This window comes from Chaetodon trifascialis, chromosome 10 (genome assembly GCF_039877785.1).
Source record: "Chaetodon trifascialis isolate fChaTrf1 chromosome 10, fChaTrf1.hap1, whole genome shotgun sequence".
Classification (NCBI taxonomy): Eukaryota; Metazoa; Chordata; class Actinopteri; order Chaetodontiformes; family Chaetodontidae; genus Chaetodon; species Chaetodon trifascialis.
In genome coordinates this window covers 27,345,629-27,371,066 of record NC_092065.1, presented here as the reverse complement: position 1 = coordinate 27,371,066, position 25,438 = coordinate 27,345,629, and the positions used below count along the sequence as shown (strand labels likewise).

At 47.7% G+C, this 25,438-nt stretch overlaps 2 protein-coding genes across 3 annotated transcripts in view; one reads left to right on the top strand and one right to left on the bottom strand.

The window, feature by feature from the left end:
* The window catches only part of LOC139337758 (peroxisomal succinyl-coenzyme A thioesterase-like), a 172,352-nt gene that overhangs the window by 77,737 nt on the left and 69,177 nt on the right, over window positions 1-25,438 (bottom strand). The window lies entirely within an intron of this gene.
* LOC139337672 (bromodomain-containing protein 1-like) lies at window positions 165-11,655 on the top strand. 2 transcript variants are annotated; one of them, XM_070972373.1, is made up of 12 exons: window positions 165-457; window positions 3,341-4,728; window positions 5,051-5,207; window positions 5,297-5,425; window positions 5,614-5,742; window positions 6,574-6,886; window positions 7,169-7,945; window positions 8,056-8,182; window positions 8,499-8,632; window positions 9,342-9,436; window positions 9,703-9,872; window positions 10,017-10,506. In XM_070972373.1, exons 2-12 carry the CDS (start codon window positions 3,359-3,361, stop codon window positions 10,204-10,206), a joined length of 3,591 nt encoding a protein of 1,196 aa, XP_070828474.1. In that variant the 5' UTR covers window positions 165-457; window positions 3,341-3,358; the 3' UTR covers window positions 10,207-10,506. The 2 variants fall into 2 exon arrangements, with proteins under 2 accessions (XP_070828474.1, XP_070828473.1); XM_070972372.1 differs by lacking the exon at window positions 9,342-9,436 and having other exon boundaries at window positions 10,017-11,655.

Genomic DNA, 25,438 nt, shown 5'->3' with positions numbered 1-25,438 from the left:
ACTGGATTTTAAACAGAATATAGAATAAAGCCAAAAGAACCTCACGACACACACACACACACACACACACACACACACACACACACACACACACACACACACAACCGTGGTGACTTCCTGGTTTCGCGTTGTACGTGATGACGTCACGGCGCAGAGACTCACACAACCGCATTGTTGTTGGGGGAAGAGAAGCTCGGGCAGCTGCTGAGCTCTGCCACTTCCAACTGCTTCTAAACAGTTGTATCGACCAGTATTTATCCTGATCAGAGTATAACACTCGAAACCAGCTCAGTCGCCCTGGATACCTGTCGGTTACCTTCAAGTTTAACTCGGTTCGGAGTGAGCCGCGGCCGCCGTTGGATGAGCGGACTGAATGTGGATTTAACTGTCGCTTCGCTCCACAGGCCGCGCCGCCATTGCTGCTGTTTTTATAAGCTGAATTGGTGAAAAAACTGAGGTAAGTTCACCCTCACTCTGTCCTCACCTTTTAATATCAGCCCCAACAGTTTGGGCAGCTTGAATTCAAAAACAATTGGTGCTGCTATGGGGAAAGGCCACCTTTTCCAGTCGAGGCAGTTTCTTGTGTGTTGGTCGCCATATTTCCTCCCCCCTCAGCTTGGTGTAATGCTAGCAGGCTAACGTTAGCCCGGTTTGTGGACGGAGTGTCCTAATGCGTTTAATGGGTGACTGGAGAGGCCGCCGCCTGATGGGAGGACACCACCAGGCTGTCTTTCCCAGTAACAAACCCTTGTTTGGTTTAACACTTTGAAGCAGGATTCATTATTCACACAGATGAAGGTTGTGGTTCGGTTGAGCGGAGCTAACGTTAGCCGTGGCTGGCAGGCAGCGTTCAACAAAAGTCAGGGGGACTGTCAGCTGAACGAGCTGAAGCCGCTGCTGCTGTTAGCCGATTATATTTAACAACAACCAGCTCTCAGCGGGTCCTTTCAGATGAGACGAACAGACTGGCTGTAGCCGGTGTGGAGGGGTGCTGCTGTCGGTGCGCGTCTTTCATTCATCCAGCGATGTTATCAGTCTGTTTCCGCCCCCGTCCCATCATTACAACTACTAAAATGCATAAACCCACAGCGGGGCTTCACCCAAAGCTGCTCGCTGAACTCCGTGTCGCATGTGAGAGTACAATATTTGCTGCATACTGATTTCAGCTGCACACCAGAGGGGGTTTCACGTTAGCTTCATTGGCGGACTATGTGCCACTTGAAATAAATTATGTTTTGCACACAGTGCAAAGAGCGCATGTGATGTGATGTGAGGAAGGCACACTGATATGTTTGAGCATCGGTTAATTATTAAAATTAGGTCAGGGACCAGGTATGTGCTGGTTTTCTTCGTGCTCTGTGGAAGTTAACTCAATGTCTTCTGGGTAAGAGTGTCAGGCATTTAAAAATGTCAGCCTGGACTCTGGGGAGATGGTGGACGTTTTCACTGTTTCCTGACATTTTGTCAGTTAAACAAGTAATCAGTTAATCGAAATAAATACAGGATCGGTTTGACGTGAATAGTCGCAGTGTCAATGTTGACACAAACATGGAGTCGACAGCGCATTAACACACAATGCAGGACAAATGAAGAAGTGATGAAATGCCTCTTCTCTTTTCACTTTCACTTTAGGTTTACATTTTAGCTTTTCAAGTACGCAGTGAAAGCTCGGTCAGTTTCTGAGCGTAGACTGACTTGTTCCTGATTTAGGTCAGGAGACCCCTTTAGCGGTACACCACCTTATGTTCAGGTACATTTCTCTGTTTAACACTGATGCGTTTAGCAGCGAAGCATATTTTGTTCATGGGTAAATGATTGTGTTTACATTCTCTAAACTTAAGTACTGCAAACAGGTGTGGTATCAGTATCGATATGTAAAATCTCCCATGAAAAGTGTACAGAAGCACGTTTTCCATGCCGGCCAACAGGTGATGCCACTCCAGGTGACCAGATTAGGAGAAACCATGCCCACTTAGGAGACAGGAAGTGTATACTGTTTCACACCACTGGCACATCTCATTGTTGTGGAACATTGTTGGTAATGTTAAGTTATTGACATGACAGCAGCTGAAGGGACCCAATGGGAACACAGCCATAAAGGCGAAGTGGGCATGGTTGGAAAAATGATAGCTGCTTCCAAGATAAATGGGGCGTCGCTTCTTCTGCATCAGTAAACTTAAAAGGGCCGTCGCCTCATGGGATCATCTGTGGGGAGGGATTCCTCTGCCTGAGGGCGTTTGCTCATCTCTGTTTTGACACAACGGACAAATATGTGGAATAAGTGTATGATTTATAAACCACAATCACAAACAGCTGTGATTTCTAATAAATACTGAGTGTGAGGAGTTTTTTGACATTTCATCATGGAGAACGGCGGGGAGGGAGGCAGGAAAATCAAAAATGTTTGCAGGCATGGGATGCATATTTCATCTTTTGTCAGAGTCAGATCATTTCTATCAGTAATAATGGCTCATCAGTGTGTTTCCTTGACAGATTAGCTCACAGAGAAAATAGATCAGATATCGAAACTGTTGCAGATCATGAGCTGCTCGTGGCCAGAATGGCTGAGAAAGTGCATCCAAAACTTCCCAATGCTAACATGCTAGCTTGACAGCTGTGAGTACTGATAACGGCCATGTCCGCTGTTTACGTTCGTAATGATAATGTAGGTGAAAGAGAAATGAGGCAGTGGTCAGTAACTGCAGGCCAGGTGGCCAATTCACACTGAAAGACTGAGAGGCACGTTCATGACAGCTGTTTTGTGTGTGTTGATGTGAATATTGCATCTAACAGAGTTGTGTGTTGATGTATATGTTAAAAGAACAAGTCTTCTCATCACTTATCATCTCCCCAACCACACTGATTGGCAGCATATAGGTCTGAATCATAACTGGGTGACAGCCGAACCTATAGACTGACATGCGTAACTGGTCAAAAATATTCTTGCTGGTTGACTGATTAACTGTTGACCGTTGACGTTCCTTGTTAGTCTTGTACATGGAGAAATATTGTGGGAAACTTTCAAAAGGACTTCTTTCAGTTCACTCACAGTTCTGGCATAAAACACTATAACTAAAAGTTCTTCGCCCTCTATGATTGAAGGCTGGAAGAGGTGCTAACACCTTTGTGTAAACACATTAGCTGCCCAGCATTGTTCTTGTAAGGCAGCATTGAGGGTTAAGACCGTTAATCATTATTGCAGGAGGTTCTGTTAGAGCCAGCACACACTGCTGTTGTTCAGGGTGAATTATTGACATGAGAAACTGTCCCTGTTCATAAAATGCTGTCATGTCACCTCAGTGAGTCCTTGACGGTGTTGTTTCATCTGTTCTGCTTTCAGGGTCTTTACAGCCTCAAAATGAAGAAAAGAGGTCGACATCACCGCCCTGCGGTGCTGAAGAGGGACTCCTCTCCCATCAAGCCGTCGCCCAACCGGGAGACGCTGACATATGCACAGGCTCAGCGAATAGTGGAGCTGGAAGTGGACGGCCGTGTGCACCGGCTCAGCATCTACGACAAGCTGGATGTCATCACTGATGATGACCCCACGGCTCAGGAGATCATGGAGTGCAACAGCAACAAGGAGAACAACGAGAAGCCCCAGCAGGTCCTGGTGCGGTCCGTGCGCCTCAAAAACAACCAGCAGAAGAAGAACGCAGCACTCACGGCCTCGCACGGCGGCATTGGGGCGCATGGCGGCGCGAGTGGCCTGCTGGAGCCAAAGGTTAGAATGGTTGAATACAATCTGCCGGTGGTGCCAAGGAGGCCGGCTGCGTATTATAAATATACAGAGAGGACAGCGGAGGACCTGGATGAAGAGGTGGAGTATGACATGGATGAGGAGGACTACGCCTGGCTGGAGCTAATCAACGAGAAGAGGAAGAGCGAGGGCATCAGCCAGGTGTCACACAACCTGTTCGAGTTTCTCATGGACCGCTTTGAGAAGGAATCGTACTTAGCCACGCAGGGTCTGAGCGACCTGCAGTCACTGGTGGATGAGGACGCTGTCTGCTGCATTTGTATGGATGGAGACGGAGCCGACAGCAACGTCATCCTCTTCTGCGACTCCTGCAACATTGCCGTGCACCAGGAGTGCTACGGAGTGCCGTACATCCCCGAGGGTCAGTGGCTTTGCCGCCACTGCCTGCAGTGCCCGTCGCGGCCCGCTGAGTGCGTCTTCTGTCCCAACCGAGGCGGAGCCCTGAAGAAGACTGACGACGACCGCTGGGGTCATGTAGCGTGTGCTCTGTGGGTGCCCGAGGTCGGCTTCTCTGACACGGTTTTCATCGAGCCCATTGATGGTGTCCGCAACATCCCACCAGCGCGCTGGAAGCTCACCTGTTACCTGTGTAAAGAGAAGGGTGCGGGAGCATGTATCCAGTGCGACAAGATCAACTGTTACACCGCCTTCCATGTCAGCTGCGCCCAAAAGGCCGGCCTCTACATGAAGATGGAGCCTGTGAAAGAGGTGACAGCGTCCGGCGCCACCACCTTCTCTGTGAAAAAGACAGCCTACTGCTGCAGCCACACGCCGGAAGGCTGCGACCGCCGGCCGCTCAACGTCTACGAGGAGCCGCACCCGAAAAATGGAGCCTGCCACAAGAGGACCGACAAGAGGGGGAAGTCGCGGGCCAAGGGGTGGCAGAAGAAGAAGAGCAAGAGAGAGCCCGAACCAGAACCAGAACCTGAGACCCCCACCAACTCTGGGCCCAGTATCACTGCTTCAAGGTAAGCAGGCCACCAGGACTCCCAGAATACATTTCACATTACATTTTAATCCAGTTGTATTTTCCAGCTTCCTGATCCAGATTTTGCTTTATTGATTCATGTAAGTCTGCTCAGTAAAGCCTTTTTCTGGTCGTAATAACTGTTGATATCTGAGACATCCCTAAAAAGAAGCCAGAGAAACGAAAGCAGTCAGACGATCAGAGAGATCACAACCTGTTACAGCTCTGAAGACGTAGACCGACAATATAAAGCTTGTCAGATTGTTTCTGCCCAGGTTATCCCCTCCGAATATGTGTGAATTAGTCTCTTTCTGTTTCCACAGTTTCGACACCATCCTGAACCAGGTGGCGGTTCAGAGGAAGCGTCTCTTTGTTGAGCGGGTGCTGAGCTACTGGGTGCAGAAGAGGCAGTCGAGAAACAACGTGCCGCTGATCCGCCGGCTGCAGGCCAACCCTCAGCCGCCCAAAGCCAAGCAGTCGGTCAGTGCTGCGGCCTCTCTGTGGCATCTGTCAGTGCAGCGTTCCCTTTAATGTGCCCGTCTGACGTGAAGTCTGTGTGTTTTGTGCAGGACCGCATGGAGACGAACCAGGCGCTGAAGGAGCAGCTGAAGGAGTGGCATCGCCTCCGTCACGACCTGGAGCGAGCTCGCCTGCTGCTCGAGCTCATCAGGAAGAGGGAGAAGCTGAAGAGGGAGGAGGTAGAGTCATCACACTCACCGAATGTACTGACTGTTGGCCAACATTCCCTTAAAGAACACAAAGTAAACTCATGGTCGGGGTTAGAACCACTGACCTGTGACTGTCAGTTGTGTCTGATACTCTTCACATGTATTAAAACATTCGGTCAGCGTCCATTGGAAGCTGTTTGACTGTGTTCTCTCATCAGATGAAGCAGCAGCAGTCGGTGCTGGAGGTCCAATTGACCCCCTTCAACATCCTGCTGAGAGCCGTGCTCAGTCAGCTGCAGGAGAAGGATCACTACAGCATCTTCGCTCAGCCCGTCAGCATCAAGGAGGTCTGCGGCCATTTTTCAGTCTGTTCAAAAACACTCTGATTTGCTGTCCATCAGTTACGTTGCAGCACTTCTGTGGTCCCACAATGGTCAACAACCAGGATTACTGTATGTCCTGGGAAATCAAATGCTTTTCACCAATTCTAATACTAAAACCACTCACTGATGCTGTGGGCAGAAGGGAGTCGTCATTTTACCCAGTGTCACCATCACAAGATGGTACCCTTTGTATAATTTGGCTTTATTTGCCACAGCTAGAAACCAGCTCATTATGTTTCCGTTCATTTGCTTCTGTGAGTGGAAGATAAAGCTCATGTTGATGCTAACCAGGGTCCTGGAAGAATTCTATGTCCCAGACAAATCGGAAAGATTCCGGACAAGCAGCGTCTGTGTTAATGGCTCCTATTTTCCCATTTGTGCCTCAGTGACTAATGGGGACAACAGTGTTTGAAATTGGTTCTGGTACTGAGTGAGAGCGCTGCTGCTGCACAATTGGCAGCAGTGTAATCTCTCTGGGCGCTTGTGCACTGTCAGCGATCGCCCACCAAAAGTTTTGGTTTTCAAATGCTTGACAACATTATGAGAAGGATCCCTGCGGACATAGACCTTTTTGTTTGAGTCAACAGAAAGACCAAAAGCAGCTGCTGTATCGCTCTCACCAAAGCACCAGACTCCATTTCCAGAAAGAGCGATTTTATCATTGTAAAACACACTTAATTCAAAGTCCACAAAACAAGTTAAAACTCACACTTGAGGAAACATTATGACAAATTTCCCCAGCGTGGGAGAAGTTTTAGTCTGTAGCCTCTAACATGTCTTACCTGTCTCCTGCAGGTTCCTGACTACCTGGACCACATCAAGAACCCCATGGACTTCTTCACCATGAGGAAACGCATCGACGCTCACGACTACAGGAGCCTGGACGACTTCGAGGATGACTTCAACCTCATCATCTCCAACTGCATGTCGTACAACGCCAAGGACACATTTTTCTACAAGGCAGCTCAGCGGATGCAGGATCACGGGGGAGTCATCCTCCGCAGGGCCCGCAGGGAGGCCGACAGAATCGGCTTCGACTTCCACAGCGGGTTGCATCTGCCCGAAGTCCCGAAACTGGAGCCGGCACCCCCCTTCTCCTGGGAGGACGGTACGTAGAAACAGAAAACGATGGAAGGAAAATCTCCAAACATGATCCGGTTCCAGTTCCTCCAGTGGAAAGATTTGTTGTTTACATGTGAAACCCCGTAAACTGAATGTTTGTGTTTGTTGACTACGTGTAAACTACAGTTTGAAGAAATGTTTTGAGTATACTTCTTTGTTTTATTGTTCAAACAACTGATAGATTAATCAAAGAATAACTTGGTAGATCAGCCGGTAATGAATTTGTTGTAAAAGCTGAAAGTCATGTGCCGACCTCTCTCTGTCCCAGTGGACCGCCTGCTGAGCCCCTCCTACCGTCAGCTGACCCCTCTGGAGGATCAACTGAAGGAGCTGCTGGAGAAGCTGGACCTGAGCACGGCCATGAAGCACAGCCCGTCCCGCAGCAAGAGGCTCAAGCTGCTGAAGAAGACAATCATGGAGGTCCGCAGTGAAATGAGCCTGAAGAAATCCCTGCCATCGTCGTCGTCGCCGTCGCCACCGCCGCCCGCCACCCCGGAGCCTGACCCGGCCCCTACGGAGTCAGAGGAGAAACCACTACCTGAACCCCCGGCAGAGCCCTGCGCGCCACAGGAGGAGACGTCTTTACCTCCGCCAACGTTAGAGCTGTTAACCTCACTGTCACAGCTCGACACGTCGGCCAGAGACCCCGAGCCGCCCCCTCTGAACGCCGTCAAACCCAGCACGGATCACACTCCCATGGAGGTCGACGGCGACACAGACACATCTACCTCAGTGCCCCCGGACACCCCCAATGGGCACATCCCAGACCCACTGCTTCTCAACGGCGACCTTCACACTGAAGCCTCTGGCACCTGCAACCGACGGACCAATAACCTCTTCCGCAAGTCCAAGAGTGCCAGCCCCCAGAAACCCCCCAAGACCCAAGAGGCATCTGCTGCATTGGCGCCGCCCCTGGGCGCCAAAACCTTCCTGTCAGTGGTGATCCCTCGATTAGAGACGCTCCTCCTGCCGAAGAAAAGAACACGCAGCAGCAGCGCAGACGGCGAGGAGGACGAGGAGTCGCCGATAAAACGCCTCGGCACAGGTACTTGCTCAGATAACATCAGCCCTGTTTTGATTCACAAAACCAATGTTAGAGGAATCATTTCAACGCTACACTACACTGTCTCAAGCTCCCCGTGTCTCTGTCTTAAGGAATAGCGAACGGTTTTGTGGTGGAGGAGGAGGAGATCTCACCGTCTCCTCGCCTGCTGGAGCCTCGCCGGCGCTGCGCCTCCGAGTCCAGCATCTCCTCCAACGGCAGTGTCCTCTGCGGCACGAGGTGAGTTCAGGGGAGTCATACCGCTGAACAGTAACACAGCAGAGATCTGAGAGCGTGATGGAGGAAACGGTATCAGTTAACCTCAAACTGGAACGACTCACTCACCTTGTTACTTATGGATTGTTTGTGTGTTGGTGTCACGTTCTGGAGGCTGATCTGTGATCAGGGAAAGAAAGAGGTTTAATTTAACACTGAAGAACAGACAAAAGTCAAAATGCAGAGCTACACAAAAATCTGTGACATCTCATGTCAAAATCGAGGCCTTTCCAGGTGTTGCTAAACGTTTCCTCATCCAGCTTCCTCCCGTCTCTTTCAGCACCGTCATTCTGACTAAAGGTGGTAAAGGCCGGCCGGCGGCGGCGGCTCGACGGAGTACCGTGGACGACAAAAGCACTCTGATGACCTGCATCGAGAACGGAGAGTTCACCAAAGCTGCCAAGATCTCCTCAGGTGAGCGGGCAAGGAGTGCCGCGATGAATGTGCATGAAACGGCATGGCACGCTTTGATTGGTCAGTCTGCTGAAGACGGTCACTAAACCAATTAAAATCCCTCTCTGTAATGACACTAATGCTGTTTATGTGCTGCCATACGTCGGTTTTATTTCTGTCTGTCTTCCTGTTTGACCCAAAGAGCAGCGAAGTGGATGATTACTTTAAACAAGTTCAGATGCGGACGTCTGTTAAAAGACCGAACCAGCAACTCAGTTCGCCTCGCTGATTGTCAAACTGAGGTCCAGGGGCCTCTGAGGGTCCTGGATGAAGTCAGCAGAGACTCAGAGATGCAGGTTTAAGCCACGGAGGAAGCAAAAGAACAAAAAGTCCAGAAACAGGAAACCTGTGATGGACGAGGTGGAAGTGAAGTGAAGTCTGTTATTTTCTCTGTGGGTTCAAAATGTAACGTCAGCAATGATGTGCAGACAGCCTTTAAAACGTGTGTGTGCGTGTGTGTGTGTGTGTGTGTGTCTCTCTCTTCATCTGTGTGCGTGTCTGTGTGTCTGTGTGTGTGTGTGTGTGTGTGTGTGTGTGTGTGTGTGTGTGTGTGTGTGTGTGTGTGTGTGTGTGTCTCTCTCTCTCTGGGTCTCTGTCAGTGTGTGTGTGTGTGTGTGTGTGTGTGTGTTGCACAGAACTCTGGGTAACGTGCCTGTTGTTGTCCCTGTAGAGGTGTGGGATCCCACTGCTGCTTGTCCGTTTGTTCTGGAGCCTCTTAAACTAGTTTGGGCTAAATGTAGTGGATATCCGTCCTTTCCCGCCCTGGTGAGTGAGTGTCGGTCCCTTCTGTGTCTCATTACCCATCTGCCCCTCTGCCATTGTGCGTGCTGTAGCTCGTGATTTGTGCTCACGGCCGGCCGATCGTGGACTGCTTGGTGTGCGTGGAGTCGGCCGCTTCGCTCGCCGTTGCATGCTCGTGTGTCTGAAGCTTCCTCTGCTCGGCCGCCGTCGGCAGGAAGTCCTCCACGCTGTCTCTGTGAGGACGCCGCTTCACTCAGTCTCTGTCCTTGCCTTTTTTTGGGCCTTCACAGATCATGGACCCCAGAGTGCGGAGGACGGCGCGCCCGCACAGCGGGGCGGAGCTTCCCCAGCCGTCGCTGCCACCGCCGCCGCTGGACGTCCTCAGAGCCGGAGAGCGGATGCAGTTCAGGTCCGCAGAGAAACTCTTCCTCGTCCTCTTCTTCGACAGCAAGCGCAGCTGGTGAGGACCCCACCGACTCTCTGTGAAAACAGTGGGGGTAAAATAACGTGTGCTGATGGAGTTAATGATGAATACATGAGCGTTAACACTGCAGCTGAGGTTAGAGTGATGTGGACCCAGAGCGTCCGTCTGTTCTCTCCTTAGGCAATGGCTTCCTAGATCCAAGCTGGCCCCCTTCGGGATCAACGAGACCCTCGACGGAATCAAGCTGACGGAGGCTCGCTCCTCCTGCGTCCGAAAAGCTGTGCGGCTCGCCTTCGACCGGGCGATGCACCACCTGCGGTGCGTCAGCGGTGAGCCGGAGCCGGGCGTCGACCTCGCCGTCACGGACTGACCCCCCCACCCCGCCAACACCACCTGTGAAATCCCCCCATCATCCATATCTCCCCTCTATCCTTTCACCTCCCCCCCCGCCCCCCCAAGCAGAGACGCTCAGTTTCTGCCTCATACGCACAACAAACACACGTTTCATGTTTACCATTTCCTGCAAACTGGAACCGGATCGTTTTCACACCTCCCCGCACATCATCTGCCCCCGACGTCCAGAATACTGTAGCTTGTGACGGCCATCTTGTTTTGTCAAAGAGCTATGCAACGAAAACGACTCGGTTAGCGGGTGCAAAAAAAAGAAAAACTAAAATCAAACCTGGGCTGTGAGGACCGAATAATCACGGGTCAAAACCTGTTGAATGTGTCAGAGTTTGACCTCTGACCTCCTTAAATGTGCTGCAAGACCGCTGCAGCAGCCTCGCCGCCACAGCGGCGTCCACCGGTGCGCGTGCGACTGCGGCAGCTCCTGTAAATATCCTGTAACAAGGCCTGACACTAATTTATTCACTCCCTGGGTTTGTTTTGGTACACGGTGTTCACGTATTTATGGTGTCCGCGGTGGCGACCCCGATTGTGTCGGTCTTTCTGCTGGTGCTATCTCTACACAGAGAGAAACGAACATGCATACTGTAACCCACGTTTTTATTTCAGCTCCTTTTTTACCGTTTTTGTAAGTTATTGAGTTCTCAAGCTTCAAGTTCTCGTCTTTGGCATTACATTTTTTTTGTGTCTGTGCATCTTTTTTTTTTTTACCTGAATGTTTTTACTGGACTACTTTTTTTTGTTTGTACATATTTATATAAAATCTATATAGATGATCTCAAAAGTTTAAAATGCCTAAAGTGCATCATTCACACCAAAACCAAAAAGTCTGCTGCCCACAACTTTCCCACTAATGTGTTTCTTTTTATTTTCTACAGTTTTGTTGTGTTTTTTTTAGGTTTTTGGCCTTTTTGTTTGAGTGCTGTGATGAGTTCAAGTCTTCTGTAAAATGTCACAGAATCGTCTTTTCCGCCTGACCTGAGCTACAGTCGGCTGTAGGAGAGAAGAGAACGTGCCTGTACTAATTTATTGTAAAGCAGAAAATGTATATGCATTACTTTATAGAGAGAGTATTGTGAGAAAATACTTGGGGCACACGAGGAGGCGCCGCCGAGGCCCTTCCTCTTCTGTTGTTTTGTGAGTTTTTTATTTTTGGACTTAATAGCATTAATTCTGAGCGGTGAGGTGACAGTGTTTGGTGTTTCTTTGGGCAGGGTAGCGATGGGTAGACTTCCTGTTTCCTTTGGCCCCTCTGGATGTGGATGTTGTGTGTAAATAGATTTGGTACTTAGTTGATTCTCTGGGAAAAACCACAGTTATAGCCAACGGGAGCGGAGACCGGCCGGTGGCGGGCCGGCGGGATTTTTATACTAAAACACTGAAAAATTAAAATATGTTATTGAATCACTGATTGAATGAGTCTTGGTTTTATTATCCTTTTTTTCTGGTAAGCTTCAAGTACATTTTCCACCTTCTGTCTATATTATTTAGATTCCTTGTTGCCCTCGTGTCCTATTAGAATTGTTTTATTTCATTTTATTTTCATTCATTTTATTTATATGTTACCACAAGCTTTTATTGTTTTTTGTTCTTTTTAGATATATTTTTTCATTTGTCCTAGTTTCATTTTTTCAAGATTTTGCTGAATTTTCTCTTTCTATATATATATTTTTTTGTGTGTGAATGAAATGGTTTGGTAATTTTGTTTTTCAGTTTTCCATATTTTCCAGACAATCATGAAACATGTTGCCTTCATACATTTTATATGTATGGACTTAATTATGCCTAATTACACATGCTGTAAGAAGACTTAAGAAGTAAAACTGAAATTACAAAATTAAAAGAATTTAATTTTTTTATTTAATTTCCTGTAAAATGGAAGAAATTGATTTTGAATCTGATCAACATGAATCCAGGTGATGGATCATAAACAGCTGTTCAGGTGTCCTCCCCCATTGAGGAGACAAACAAGCTTTTTCCAGGTGAAATAAACCTGAAATGAGTTCATAATAAATAAAAATACTCTGAGCGCGCTCTCATAAAATACTCCCAAAGCGGCCGTACGATGTAAACGCTGATTAAAAGTCCTCATGAAGTCCTGAAACAAATACGTGCATCACATGGAGACCTAAAGAAAAAAAACTTCATTAACTGACCACAAGGTGGAGCCGCTGCTCTGTGAAACAGCTGCAGGCTGAACGTCAGCAGCTCAATAAAACTCAGGTTTCTGTTCAATCAAGATTGTTTTAACATTTTTGGGCATGTGGAGACAACGGGGAAAGAAAGGAGGACGAACATTGAACGAACGTCTGCGTTTCACATGAGGTCACATGGTCTGATTCAGATTCAGTCTGTTCACTAAAATCCACATCAACGCAGTCCTCCGTCACATCGTCTCTGTCCTCAGAAGCAGGAGGACCAACTGTCTTCAGCAGGCCGAGACGTCACTGTGATTCAGAATTAGCTCTTAGCTGAAGTACCCGCGGACGCATCCTCCATGCTTCTTCACCGCTCAGGCCGTCATGCTTCATGGCAGTCGTGTGTGATTGGATTGAGATCTAGGCTCTGATTGGGTCACTCCAGACACAGACATCATTGGTTTGAAGCCCTTCCTGTGGAGCTTTAGGTTGACAGCTTTCTTGCAGACTGTCTCCTGCGACTCTCCCCAAAGACCAGGCCTGTTATTGGATGAGGGGCTCTGAGTGGAACCACAAGTCTTCCATGTCCAAGTTCAGCAGCTCATATATGCAATTTCAGTTTGAGCGTCAAATACCTAAAAGGAAATGTGGAAAAATATAAATATTGCATCAATGTTTTTATGCTTGGTTGGACTCCTCATGTTCAACATAATGGATCCAAACGTGAATTCATTTGCATTTTGATGTAATTATGTAATTGGAAATGTGCTTTAGGATGACTCAGTGGGCTGCGAACGCCAGTGCAAACCTGGATTCAGCAGAAAGTGAGCAGTGCTGTTGGCGTATCCCTGCAGGTCCACTTCTCACACCCCTGCAAATCTTGTGAATATCTTGCAAATATTTAGCTGATGACTCATCATTTTCTCCTAATTAGCAGCAGATATTTTGGGCGTCCTGAGCTCGTCGTCCGGCTCAGCCGCACACAGACTCTCTGGGTCTCGTGGGGGTTAAAATGTGTTTGAAGCTGGAGATAATTATCCATGCATGTGGGTAATTAACAGTGTCCAGCTCATAAATAAACACATTTCCTGTGCACACACACCATTAGTGCAGCAGAAGCCGCTGGAACAGAGTCTGAAAACCAGCTGAAGACGCCCTGACAGGAGCTGCGGTACCTCTGGAAGCTTCTTCTTCTGCACATCTGCTTTGGAGCTGTGTGCAAAAGAGGCGTTTCCATTTCACTTCACTTCATAATGACAGAAAAACACGATGGAAGAATAATGAAAATCAGGAGAATGCATAAGATGGAAGTGTCTCTCAGTAAATAATATGTTCGGATCGGATTGAAATAAAGGCATGAATCATCTTTTTTGTTTTAAAAATGGTCGTAATTGAGTTTCTCATGTGGAAAAATGAGATTTTCGTCACCTTGTCGATGTGAGACTTGAATCTAAGTCTTGGAGAACATCAGGACTTTTAATTTCCCAGATTATTAAGCAGCATTTCTCTCTTTGTTTTCAGTTTTGTCCCCATTTAGCTTCAAAAAATTATTTCTCAGTCTGCAGCTGCAGCGTCATTCAGTTCAGCACAGATGTTCCGTCGTGTGTCATCTGCGTAACCATTGAGACATACATTGTGCTCTCTAATGTCACCAAGTGGCAGCATATATAGTGAGAGCATGGACCAATCAGCTCCCTGCAACCTTAAAACGGATGTCATGTTTCTTTTTCTTTGATGTTTGAAACCAGTTTGACACACAGTCAGACGTTTGATGACGATGGTCAATCAGATCAAACGCGTGACGAGGACTCGCCAACAGGAAGCTCCCCACAGGGCGAACTGAGACAGTCAAGACTTTTTCTGCTTTAACACATATTTGCTGTCAGACGTGGAAACAAAACGTCGTCTTACTGAAAACAAACGAGATTCGGCGTGTTTGTGTGAGCGCCTCAGCTCATCGCCGTCTCCGTCCTCGTTAATATTAATGCGCGGCAGCTCGTCACCTTTGATGTTTTGATGCTATTAGCAGCAGAGGCCTCTCTGCTGGTAACTCAACAATAGAGGAGTAATTACACAGCAATTATGGCTTCATAATGAAAAGAAAACCGCCGTTCTCAGGCTGCATTCAGCTGCCGTTAATCGTTTGGAGGAAACAAACAGGTTTTGGTCTGCGAGCGGGAGGGCGGCGGCAGTAAAACATTTAGTGTTTGCATTGTTTGGGGCAGTCTTAGTGTTACGACAGGCTTTAATCCTGCACTCAGGCTCAGCCAGGAACAGTGAGGACTTACGGGCTGTGGGCGAAGTCTTTTAAACACTTTTCCTCGACTTCAATGGAAAACATCATGAGGTTAAAGAAAGATGTGGAAGGACAAAGTCCATCACAGTTTTCTTAAGTTCAGTTTCTCTTTAGCTGCTTCAGCCTGCAATGCTCTGATTGGTCGGCTGTTTTTCCATTTGTTGAAACACCTGTGGGCGAGCACACGAGTACAAACACTGGACTCTCATGGATAATGTAAACCTCTTAGAGGTTTATGTTACGGCTCTTAACTCCACAATACCCATGATCCTCGGGGGAAGGGGCCGCTCAGAGGTGTGAATTAGAGAAGCAGCAAATTCAGACTGGTTTGTTGTTGAGTTTGTGAACAAATACTGTGACATAGATACAGAAGTTGTTTTCTCAGCTCTGGTCTGTGAGCGCCAGAATTTAAAGCTCCGTGATTAGATGTTTGTCCTCAGAATGCACCTTAGAAAAAGACGTCTCGATTCAGAGACCAGAACCGGGTTTTTCCACTTATTTTGACAGACAGACAGAAGACCCTGGACACCCTGAGCAGCACTGAGGCGTTTCCTGACTCTTGGGCGGCGAACGTCCTGAAAGTGACGCCTGCAGCCTGTTGGAGCGCCTGCGCCTCGTCCTCAGTCTATTTCCTGCTGTCCTTTAATGAGCTGCAAGAGAAGAAGTTTCAGGCTCCATGAGAAAGTCTCACCTTTTAACTGCTGTGAGAGGGAGCTGCTGGAGGGCGCTGATTGACAACACGCTAATTAACCAATCAAGGAGTGCAGGGCGAGCAGGCACCTGTGTGGTCACTCCGAGCTCAATTACCTTCTGCCCGCTCCCCCGCTTCCTGTTCAGCCAATCTGTCGGCCACGCAGAGCCTAATGACCCGCTAATAAGACAAGCGCTCCGGAGTCCATCTTAATGAAAATCAGCCGACCTGTCCCTCCTCGCTCCCCACCGTTGATCACGAGGCCGGTCCTCGACCTCTCGCCGCCTCGCCCCGCCGAGGAGCCACGTGGCGTTGGAAAATATTAAAAAGGAGGGATGATTTCCTGAAGAGGCCGCTGGACTTAATTCTCTCCTCTGAAAGAGAAATGAGTCGGCGGACGGCGGCGACCTCTCAGCACGAAATGAAAAACCTTTCATCCTGACCCCCAGGTCATTAACGGATGTGATTGGATGAAGCAGGTCCTCCTGTCTGTCCTGCTGCCTGGAGACACATGCAGCAAAGACAAAAAATCCAAATCTGGACTGTTCAGCTGAAAAAAGGACAAAGGTTTGTGAAGATGTGGATGTTTCAGCTTTCTGAGGGATGGAACATCTGCTGTAAACTCGTAATATCAGATAAAATAACCTCTAAATTTCTTGACAAAAACTTTAATTTGGGGTTTCAGTCTAATAGAAATCTCTCAAAGCGGCACGTCCACGTCCACTGTGTTGCAGTTCTTGTCTAATTTAGATGCTGCCGAAATGTCGGCGTCCGTTCAGCGGCTGCTCCGGCACAGTCAGTCGTCCGTCACGTTCAGGCCCAAACACACAGTCAGTGGACAGATGAGGTTTGTCCGTGCACACACATCAGTGAACACACACACACACACACACACACACACACACACACACACACACACACACACACACACACACACACACACACACACACACACACACACACACACACACACACACACACGATGTGGATGAATGTCACAGCACCACTTTGTTTCCTCCCAGGCTGCTCCTCTCCCGTCTTTTCAGACGCTTCCAATCCTCCCTGACCTGCAGGAGCCCCCACTCATCACCTGCCGGCCCCTCCCACCTGTTCCCACCCCACACACCGGCCCATTTCCACCTGTCACATCGTCTCATGTGCTCCTGCCTAAACCTGCCTGAGGCTCCAGCTCCCGCCTTCCCGCCTGGTGTCCTGACGTCTTTCTGGTAACGAGCGAAGACAAACTTTAACCTTTGCAGGTCAGAATCTGCTGAGAGACGGACAAACACGCTGCTGGTTTTGGAGTTTAACAGGATATTTGACACCAGAGTTCTACTTTAAAACTTGAGATGAAGAAATTCATTCTCACCATGAGGTCGTTAAAATGCTCAGAGATTCATGTTGGATCTGATTTAATGGACTTCTTTAAAATAAGACATTAATATTAATCATTTGAACCGGTCACACAGTTGAGCTCAGCAGACAAATCTGAATCATGAAAATAAGCCTGAACGACACAGAGAGCATCATGGGTAACTACACTCCCTATTACAGCAAGTCTCACACACACACACACACACACACACACGCAGAGCAAGACAGTGTGCAGTGTTTTTGGGTGACAGTGATCAACGGGCAGTTTCCGTTGCGCAACCTGCTATTACACCTAATGGCATATTGGACTCTGAGAGAGAGAGAGTGTGTGTGTGTGTGTGTGTGTGTGTGTGTGTGCGTGTGTGCGTGCGTGTGTTGCTGTGAAGTGACAGTATATTTTGCAGAGGTATGAATATTTTATGGAGTGAACTCATTAGACGCTCGGCCTCTCGGGAGCTCGGGGGAGAGTTTGTTTTGTTCCAGATTATTTGCGTGATGAATTATACATCTCTGGGATTCAACAATATGAAAACAACACAGCTACAATTAGACGGAGGGTGGAGGGCTATATTTACACTCCGCACATCAAAAAGCCGCCTGGCCCATTTTGCTGTCCACGGCTCACTTCCTGCCCGCGAAGGACGCTTACATCTGCTCTTAAATCGAAATAATCAGAATAAAAAAAACGAACTGTTTGATAATTATGTCTAAATGTTTCATGTTTAATTAAACAAAGTCAGTTTTTATGTGTTCAGATCCAGTTTTCTGTTGGTTGTTCAGTCTGTCCTCGGCACCGCTGAGCTTTGCGTTAAGTCAGAAAGCTGTTCGCGTCTCCATCAGGATCCACAGCTGCATTTGTCCAAGAGCAATGTTTGGTTTGTCCACTCTGGGCTACTGTAGAAACATGGCGGATTCTGTGGAAGGAGACCTCTATAGATATAAAGAGCTCAGGGAAACGCAATAATTCTTATTTTCAGGTTAATGAAAACATAATTAGGAATATTTTATTCCGTTTGAGCCAACAGAGGCTCCTGAATGCAGCACGCTGGACCGTCGAGCTGCAGGACGAGACGTGCTGACGTCTGTAATGAAATGATGTGATTGGAGGAAAAGTCCCCTTTTTGAACAGGTGGAGAGCTGACAGCACGCTGGTTCACGGGGTAGAAATGAAAAAATCTAAAATTAGAGTTGAGATATTTTATCATCATCTGTCAGAGGAGAAAACAGGACGTGTGATTTCATGATGAAGCAGAAAAACATGCAGTTAAACTTCTTTTGGACTTGAACGCCGCAGGCAGAGCAGCAGTTCTTCATCGTTATGGTTGACTGTACCTTTAACGGTGTGATGGGGGGGGGGGTTGGTAACTGCGGGCCCGTCTCCCGTCTCCACCGGCTCTATTAGAGAGCTGACAGGGCTGTGAATGGGCTGGAGGCCCCGTGGCCTCCGAGCAATCACTGCGGCCATTTCACACCCTGCTGATCCCCTCATCTGCCGCGGAGACGATCGGGGCTCCGAGGGCCCCGGAGGCCCCTGATGAAGTCCTGACCTCACTCTCTCAAGCCCAGGGGATTAAAAAATTACTCCTCCTCCTCCTCAAAGTGAAGACGGCTGCTCGAGTTAGTCGACGGACAAATTGGAAAGTTTTATTGCGAGAGGAGAAATTTGACGGCGAAGCGACGGAACTTCACAGAACTTCTAACATCCAGAGAAAGAAAATGAATCAAGTCCTTTCGTTCATTCACATGTCGCACTTTGGATGTTTCTGTTGGACATTTAAAGCTGATAAATTGGCAGATTAAGTTCTTAAACTTGATTTTTTTCCCAGTAACCCTGAATGTAAACAGCATCCCGCTGTTTCAAACTTTCTCTGTCGTTGTCAAGTCATTATTGCTGATTTAACAGCACTGCTGCCGTCATTAACTTGTGTTTGTCTTTATTTTTCCTGATGAATCATGAACAGCTTGATAATGACTGCTGGTCAACAGAGGAAGCTGCTGTATATATAATGAGAACAGTCAAACAGCCGTGTTCTCCCTCCTCCGTCCTGCAGGGGGCGCCATGAACACTTTCCTCTCATGAAAAACTAGTTTTCTGACAGAAACAAGCAAATTCAAACAAAATGATTCAGAACGCGTTTCTCTAATATTTCCATTTTTTGTGAAACAGCTGAGAGTTTATCTGAGAGTCTTTACGTTTATTTAAATTAGTTTCGAGAGGAAACGTCTCATTGGTGGAACAGCAAACAACTCATGGTCACAAATCTAAAAGGTCAGAGGCAACTGAGCTAATCTCATCTTCTGGAAAACTCTGCCAAACGTCTTCATGTATTCTATGTATTCAACAAAGAGCCACAGTGCTCACTAACACGACCAGGTCTTACTGCACAGATCAGTTGGAGTTAAAATCCATATCAATCAGGTTGTTCTGATCTGGGACACAAAGCATTTTATTTGCTGGGACAAATCTTCAGCGTCCTGTCAGGCACCTGCACCCTCTGCTGAGGCAGGTCCACCGCAGGCTGGTCAGACCTGCTGCGTGTCCCAGGACCACCTGCTGGACTCTCGTGGGGATCATCTTGGTGGGTCGATGAGCATTTCCCAGCCCGCGGCTACGTCCACTGTGGACGGACGGAGCTCACTTTCCTGTGCTCTCCTGGAGGAAATGTGTTCGCTGTGGGGGGGTTGACTGGGCTTTCAGAGGCAGAGCATTGATTCTTCTTTTATCTCGAGTTCAGCTGCCAGACCTCTCAGCTGTGTCAACTACTGCGACCATTTTCCTATCAATGGACCTCCAGGGAGCCGAGGCTGAGCCGAAGCCTCTGGACGGATGAAAGAGTCACACTTTGTGGACTTTTTGAAGCTTTTCATCGAGCGTATGAAACTCTCAAAGGACAATCATGTTTACACCTGCTGGATAATCACGAGCCTCCTCTTTCCCAAAGAAATGGGAAAACTGTTCAATCACGTGTCCGCTGCATCACCCCTGAATACCCAGGCTGGCTTCAGGGTCGCTGGGATACATCCTTAAGAAGACAGAAGAAGAGGTGTATCTGGCTTTAGACCAGAGAGGACAGACAGCATCCTCATACAGCCGGAGGTTTAGGTTTGTGGTAGAAGGAAGGAGATCATATGAAGAACAGATGAGGAACCTTTGCCTCTCCAGGGGATTCATGTCCTCCCATCTCATCCGGTGGCCTTGCTTGGCTTTGGCGGTCCGGGTGGTTTCTTCATGATGGTGCAAGTAAAAATGCTGGGATCAACATTTCACTTCAGCAAAAGTTCCAAAGTATTAGCAGAAAGTGGAAATACTCAAGTAAAATACCTCTAAATTAAGTACAATGGTGATACTGGTGCCTTTAGATTTGTACGTCTCATGATATGATGCTAATAAAGTTTATTTAAATTATGTTCCCAAAGCTCAGCCTGACAGATTTGGTGCATTTGGAAGTTTCACTTGGATTGAAGGTTCTGGGTGTTTTTCCTCAAAGGCTGGCATGTCGAGGTCAGCAGAGTGGCGTTTGCTTCCTGTTCTGCAGGTTCAATACGCCGGTTAACAGCAGCCTGACCGCGTGGCTGCAGACTTTAACGAAGCTCCATCTGTGGCGTGGGCTCACGGTCACCACCGGGCCGGCTCGCCGCGTGCAGAAACAGGGAAACTCACATCACACATAATGCGCACAATCAGAGGCGTAAATGACAATCTGCTGGCCGACAAAACCAGAAATGAGCTGGCAGCGGAGTGGAGAAGAAATGCCGCATTCAGGGCCGAGGCGGCCCTGCTCGTGTAATGATCTCGAATCAGAGGCCGCTAAAAGGACAATTTTCCTCCCCGGGCTTTAATGTGTGATACTCATCAGCCCCTCTGTCTCAAATAGAAAGCGATGTGTCGGCTCTCTGCCTCTTTCTGGGGAATGTGAGAATTTCAATTACCTCGCCTTAGCGGCGGCCAATCTTAATAACTTCTTTCTTAATTCGTGTTCGCTTCGGCGCCGAGGTGTTGCATCCAGGCGTTTCCCCTCACAACGGGCCGGCGAATGCGAGACTGGCACCACTTAGCTCCATCAGGACCCCCCGCCCCCCTGCCCCCCCCGCTAGCTGCCCAGCTCCTGTGGAATAAAGGTCAAGTAATCAGGCATCTGGAAGGACAGCTCATTTGTCATCCCTTGATAAATGCGTCAGCGGCTAATCTGCGGAGCAGGACCCCGCCGCGCCGCCCTGAACAGAAAGGTTAACTGATTCAAAACAGGAAGGGAAGGAGGACGATGGCGGAGCGAGCAGCAGCGGGGGGAAAACAAGAATAAAACTTCACTTTGATTCAATTGTTTGGTGGCTATTTCTGGACCAGTGCATTGTGGGAAGGCTCCAACAATAACCTCCACCCTGCCGCTAAATGACAGGAGACCGCAGCGAACATTAACTGTGACAAGACATTAGCAGCGACGAGGTGATAGGTTTCACAGCGGGGGGGGGGGGCTGCTCCCTCCATCCCTCCTCCTCGGCCTCCCAACAGGTTCTCCTCTCATTGGCTTGACAACACTGAAAAAGGTGCTTTGAGTGTTTTTTCTCACCAGGAAACACACACACACACACACAAGGTCCTTAAAAGTTCAGGCGCTGCACACAATCAGTGGCTGTTGAGTTATTATAAACAGTGCTGGTGTAAGCTGGTTTTCTATTGAGCAGCTTCCCTGTTAAACTGCAGAGGACGTTCAGGATCAGCACCGGACTGAACGCTGCGGTGATGCGTTCACTTGCCGATGTGAACTTGGCCTGCGATGCAAGAGCTTCAAAACAATTTGGATCTGCAGAGCGATTGGTTGTCTACGCCTCTGCTCACCTGCAGGGACGTCGTGACGCGAATTTGGTGGCGTCACCCGATGATGTCCGAGCAGAGCACGCCGCTCCAAAGGCCTTCAAACTTTCTAAAGAGCGGCTGTATTTTTGTCTCTGAATTACCTCTAACTGAATTACCTCGAAGGCCCTCACGTCGATGATTTATGAGACGAGATCTGCGCCGTCAGTGGGCGCAAAGGGAGCGGTTTCCTGGAGAAACATCGGCTGCATTATCCTCATCATTTCTGATGAAGAAATACATCGAGCAGATTAAATTAGTCTTTATTACATTTTGATTGGATGGAATTATTTTCTCCTGTCTGTGGAGCTCTGAGTCGCCTGCAAAGTTTTTCTCACCGATTCCCAAAAGAAGAGCGACTTGGTTCAATGTGATGAGCTCTCTCACCTAAAGCGTCCACTTACTGTTTTTTTTTTTTTTTTGAGGTTTCAACCACATTTCATGTCTTCTTCAGTAAACTGAACTCACTCTGAGCCAAAACAGTAAAGAAAAATAGACCCTGAATTTAGATTTTTGTGACACATTTGGCAGAGAGAGCAGAGCACTGACCGTCAGCCGTGCATCACGTCAGTCCAGACTGAAATATCTCTACAGCTGAAGGCTGGATCGCCATAAAACTGAAGAGACGTTCATGTTCCAGGATGAAATGTAGAAACTCTGATGATCCCGTAACCCCACATGTAGCCCCAACGTCTGTCCAACACTTCAGTTTATGACTGAAATCCTGCAAAACTAATGACATCACCACCGTCTCTGTGGCGTCTGCAATGCGTTTTTGTTCCTGTCCTCCAGTGTCTCCACGCTGAATTTCAGAGCTTAAATAAAGTTGTTTTAGAACACTAATTTACTTATTTGAGAAAACGTGAAGTCATCTGAGAACATGAGAAAATAATACGAATTCTACACAAGTTCAAGAGCACAAATGTCGGATTGAGAACACGAATGAAGTGAATGAACAGCAGGAACGTGAGTCATTCAAAGCGTTTGTTCTCTCGCACCAGAAGCCAGTGCTCAGGTCACCCAGCAGGGTTGATCAATAGAGCTGACTGATGCCTCCTCTGCAGCCCTGTGGGCTTTGTGCCCTGCTTTTGTACTGGCTGGTGAAGACTCTGCAGCCAGCAGTGACGGGCACGCCCTGCCGCCGCCATCCTCACCTGCAGCTCTGGACCACCGGGTCTGCACGCTGCCCACTCTCTCTCACAGGCCTCGCTACTTATTACCAATCATAGAGCATGCATTTATGAATTTTATGGAAAAAGCACTTTGAAAGCATGAATAATTAATTTGTTTAAATGAATCATTTTTGGCTCCTCTGATGACATTATCAGTCTGTCTGTCTGTCTGTCTGTCTGTCTGCCAACCAGACTGAAATATCTCATCAGCTATTGGTTGGATGGCCAGAGATGACGAGACGATCATTAAATCACTCATTTCATTTTGTATGTACATATTTAGTGCTAATTGGACGCAAATTATGTGCTAAACAAAGATGGTGAACATGGTAAACAATATACCTGATGACTTTCATCATTGTGTGTTAGCGTGCTGATGTTAGCATTTAGCTCAAAGCAGCACGGAGCTGCTGCCATGGATTCTTTTTGTGTTCCCCTGACAGCCCGACTCTGTAAATGTTTGAGAGGTTAACTATGCTTTCAGGTTTAAGCTGCATCAGTGCGAACATGGTCTGACTTCTGTAAATCCCCTGTGACCGGTTTTCATTTTCGTTTCCAAACAGGCTGTTAGTGTGCAGCACAGCACAGCGGCACTCACTCAACTTAAGAAACAGCCTTTGAACAGGTGAGACTGGAGGTGCTTTTCAATCACCAATTACTTCTTTTCTCTTTTCTGTCCAGAGCCCTGCAGGCTGTGTGGGATCGATGCGTCCGTCCGTGTGGATCAGAGCCTCATTCAGCTCTCACTTGTATTCACCTATGTATTCACTGGAGCTTGTAAAGAAGCCAGAACTTAAGTAACGGCTGAAGTGAAAAGGTGGTTTAACCCTCCGACAGACCCATCGACAAGGTGGGTCCATTGATGTTTTTCAGATGAGCGATGTCCAAACCAGAGATTAAACCTTTTCAGACAAACAACATCTGATCTATAGTATATTATTAAGATGTTTGGTCAGGCCAAAACGTCCTCTGCATGATCTAACGTCTTTCTCCTGACGCCTGAGCGTTGGTTTCTAAAAGTTCTGGTGCTTTTTGGAGACACCTCTTCAGTTTAAGAAACATTTTATATTCATCTTCGTCCACTGCAGAAGCTACAAACCCACAGAAGTCATGTACGGCGGCCTGGATGTGCCAAACTGTGGCGAGAGTTTGTCAACGGAGGTGTATTCAGTCGCAGGTGGTGGGCGGGGCTACCGTCTTTACCTGTGCTGCAGGTTGGTCAGCTTGTGTTGAAGCCAAAGTCACCTTTTAACAGAGCTGTCAATCACACGCATGCACACACAGCATCAAGTCAAATTACTTATCGATCAGCTGATTCATAAACACAGCAGAAAAATATTCGGCTGCAGCACATTTGCATGATGGCATGAACATCGAGTATCTGTCAGCCTCCACTCACACTCATTAGCATATTTCACACCTTCAATTAGCTCTGACACAACTGGCCACTGAGCTCGCAAGAAATAAATCTTTGTACAAGGTTACCGGCGGTGTGTGTGCGTGTGTGTGTGTGTGTGTGTGTGTGTGTGTGTGTGTGTGTGCGTGTGTGTGCTTTACAAACTGCAGTCTCAGCAGGTAACAGCAGCTGATTCAGTGAGAAAATGACAAACTGAGAGGAGGTGTGATGTTTATGCTTGTTTTTTATCATGTTAAACAGTTGCAAGTCAACAGTGAAAGAGACGACGGGAAAATGAGGGCGCCTCCACCCTCCGGCCACCAGGGGGTCCCAAACTTTGGGAATAACAGTTGTGCCGGCCAGTAATGACGGACCTCAGGGCAAGCAAAGACTTTTGAACCAATAACTGGATTTTATGGATCAGGCTGCACAAAACAAACTAATAAGCACAAGAACATGAGCTATGAGATAAAGTGCCATACTGGGAACGAAGCTGTAGACGTGAGCTGCTTTTGTCTGCCTAAAGATGCTGTTTCTCTAAGTTTCCACATGTGTGAGGCCACAGGACTGCAGGATTGTGTGGATCAAGGTTCAAACCAGGCCACCACACAATAAGGATTACAGGAACTCCCTGGTTTACGAACCGGATCCGTTCTTTGCTTACGCTCATAAACTGATTTTGTATGCAAGTCGAGTCAAACGCTCATATTATGTACTGGACGATGCACAATGCGTTACAAATAGTGGGATGCGGGAACTGTGACAAGGCCTTCTTTGCTCAGACGGTCGCATCTCTCACGAGCACGACGCCAAGTAGTTCTTTTGCAGTTTGTATTTACAAACTGCTGAACAATAAAATACGACTTGATGAAGGTTCGTAGCGGCGAGTTGTCGTAAGTCGGGGACGTAACCCGGTGACCTCCTGTCCTGACCTCCAACAAAATTATCTTATCTGCTAATTAGTCCATAAAGACTGTGAAGCTGGGAACAGCACAGACATCAAAGTAATCTAAAAGCTACTGAAATATAGATTATACTGATTTGTCCACTGAACAGACTGCTGACAAAACATTTGATACATGATTATTAAAAGTAGCTTCATTTCATGGAAAAATACATTCAAATTGCAACTTCAAAGAGAAAACAGAGAAGTTGTAGTAGTGTCTTGTTTCCCGCTAACGACTGGTCATTGAGCATTTATCTTAACTTTCTATACGCCTTTCCCAGAGTGGTATTCAGGAGCGAGTGCTGTTAAGAGCTTCTTAATGTCGGCTG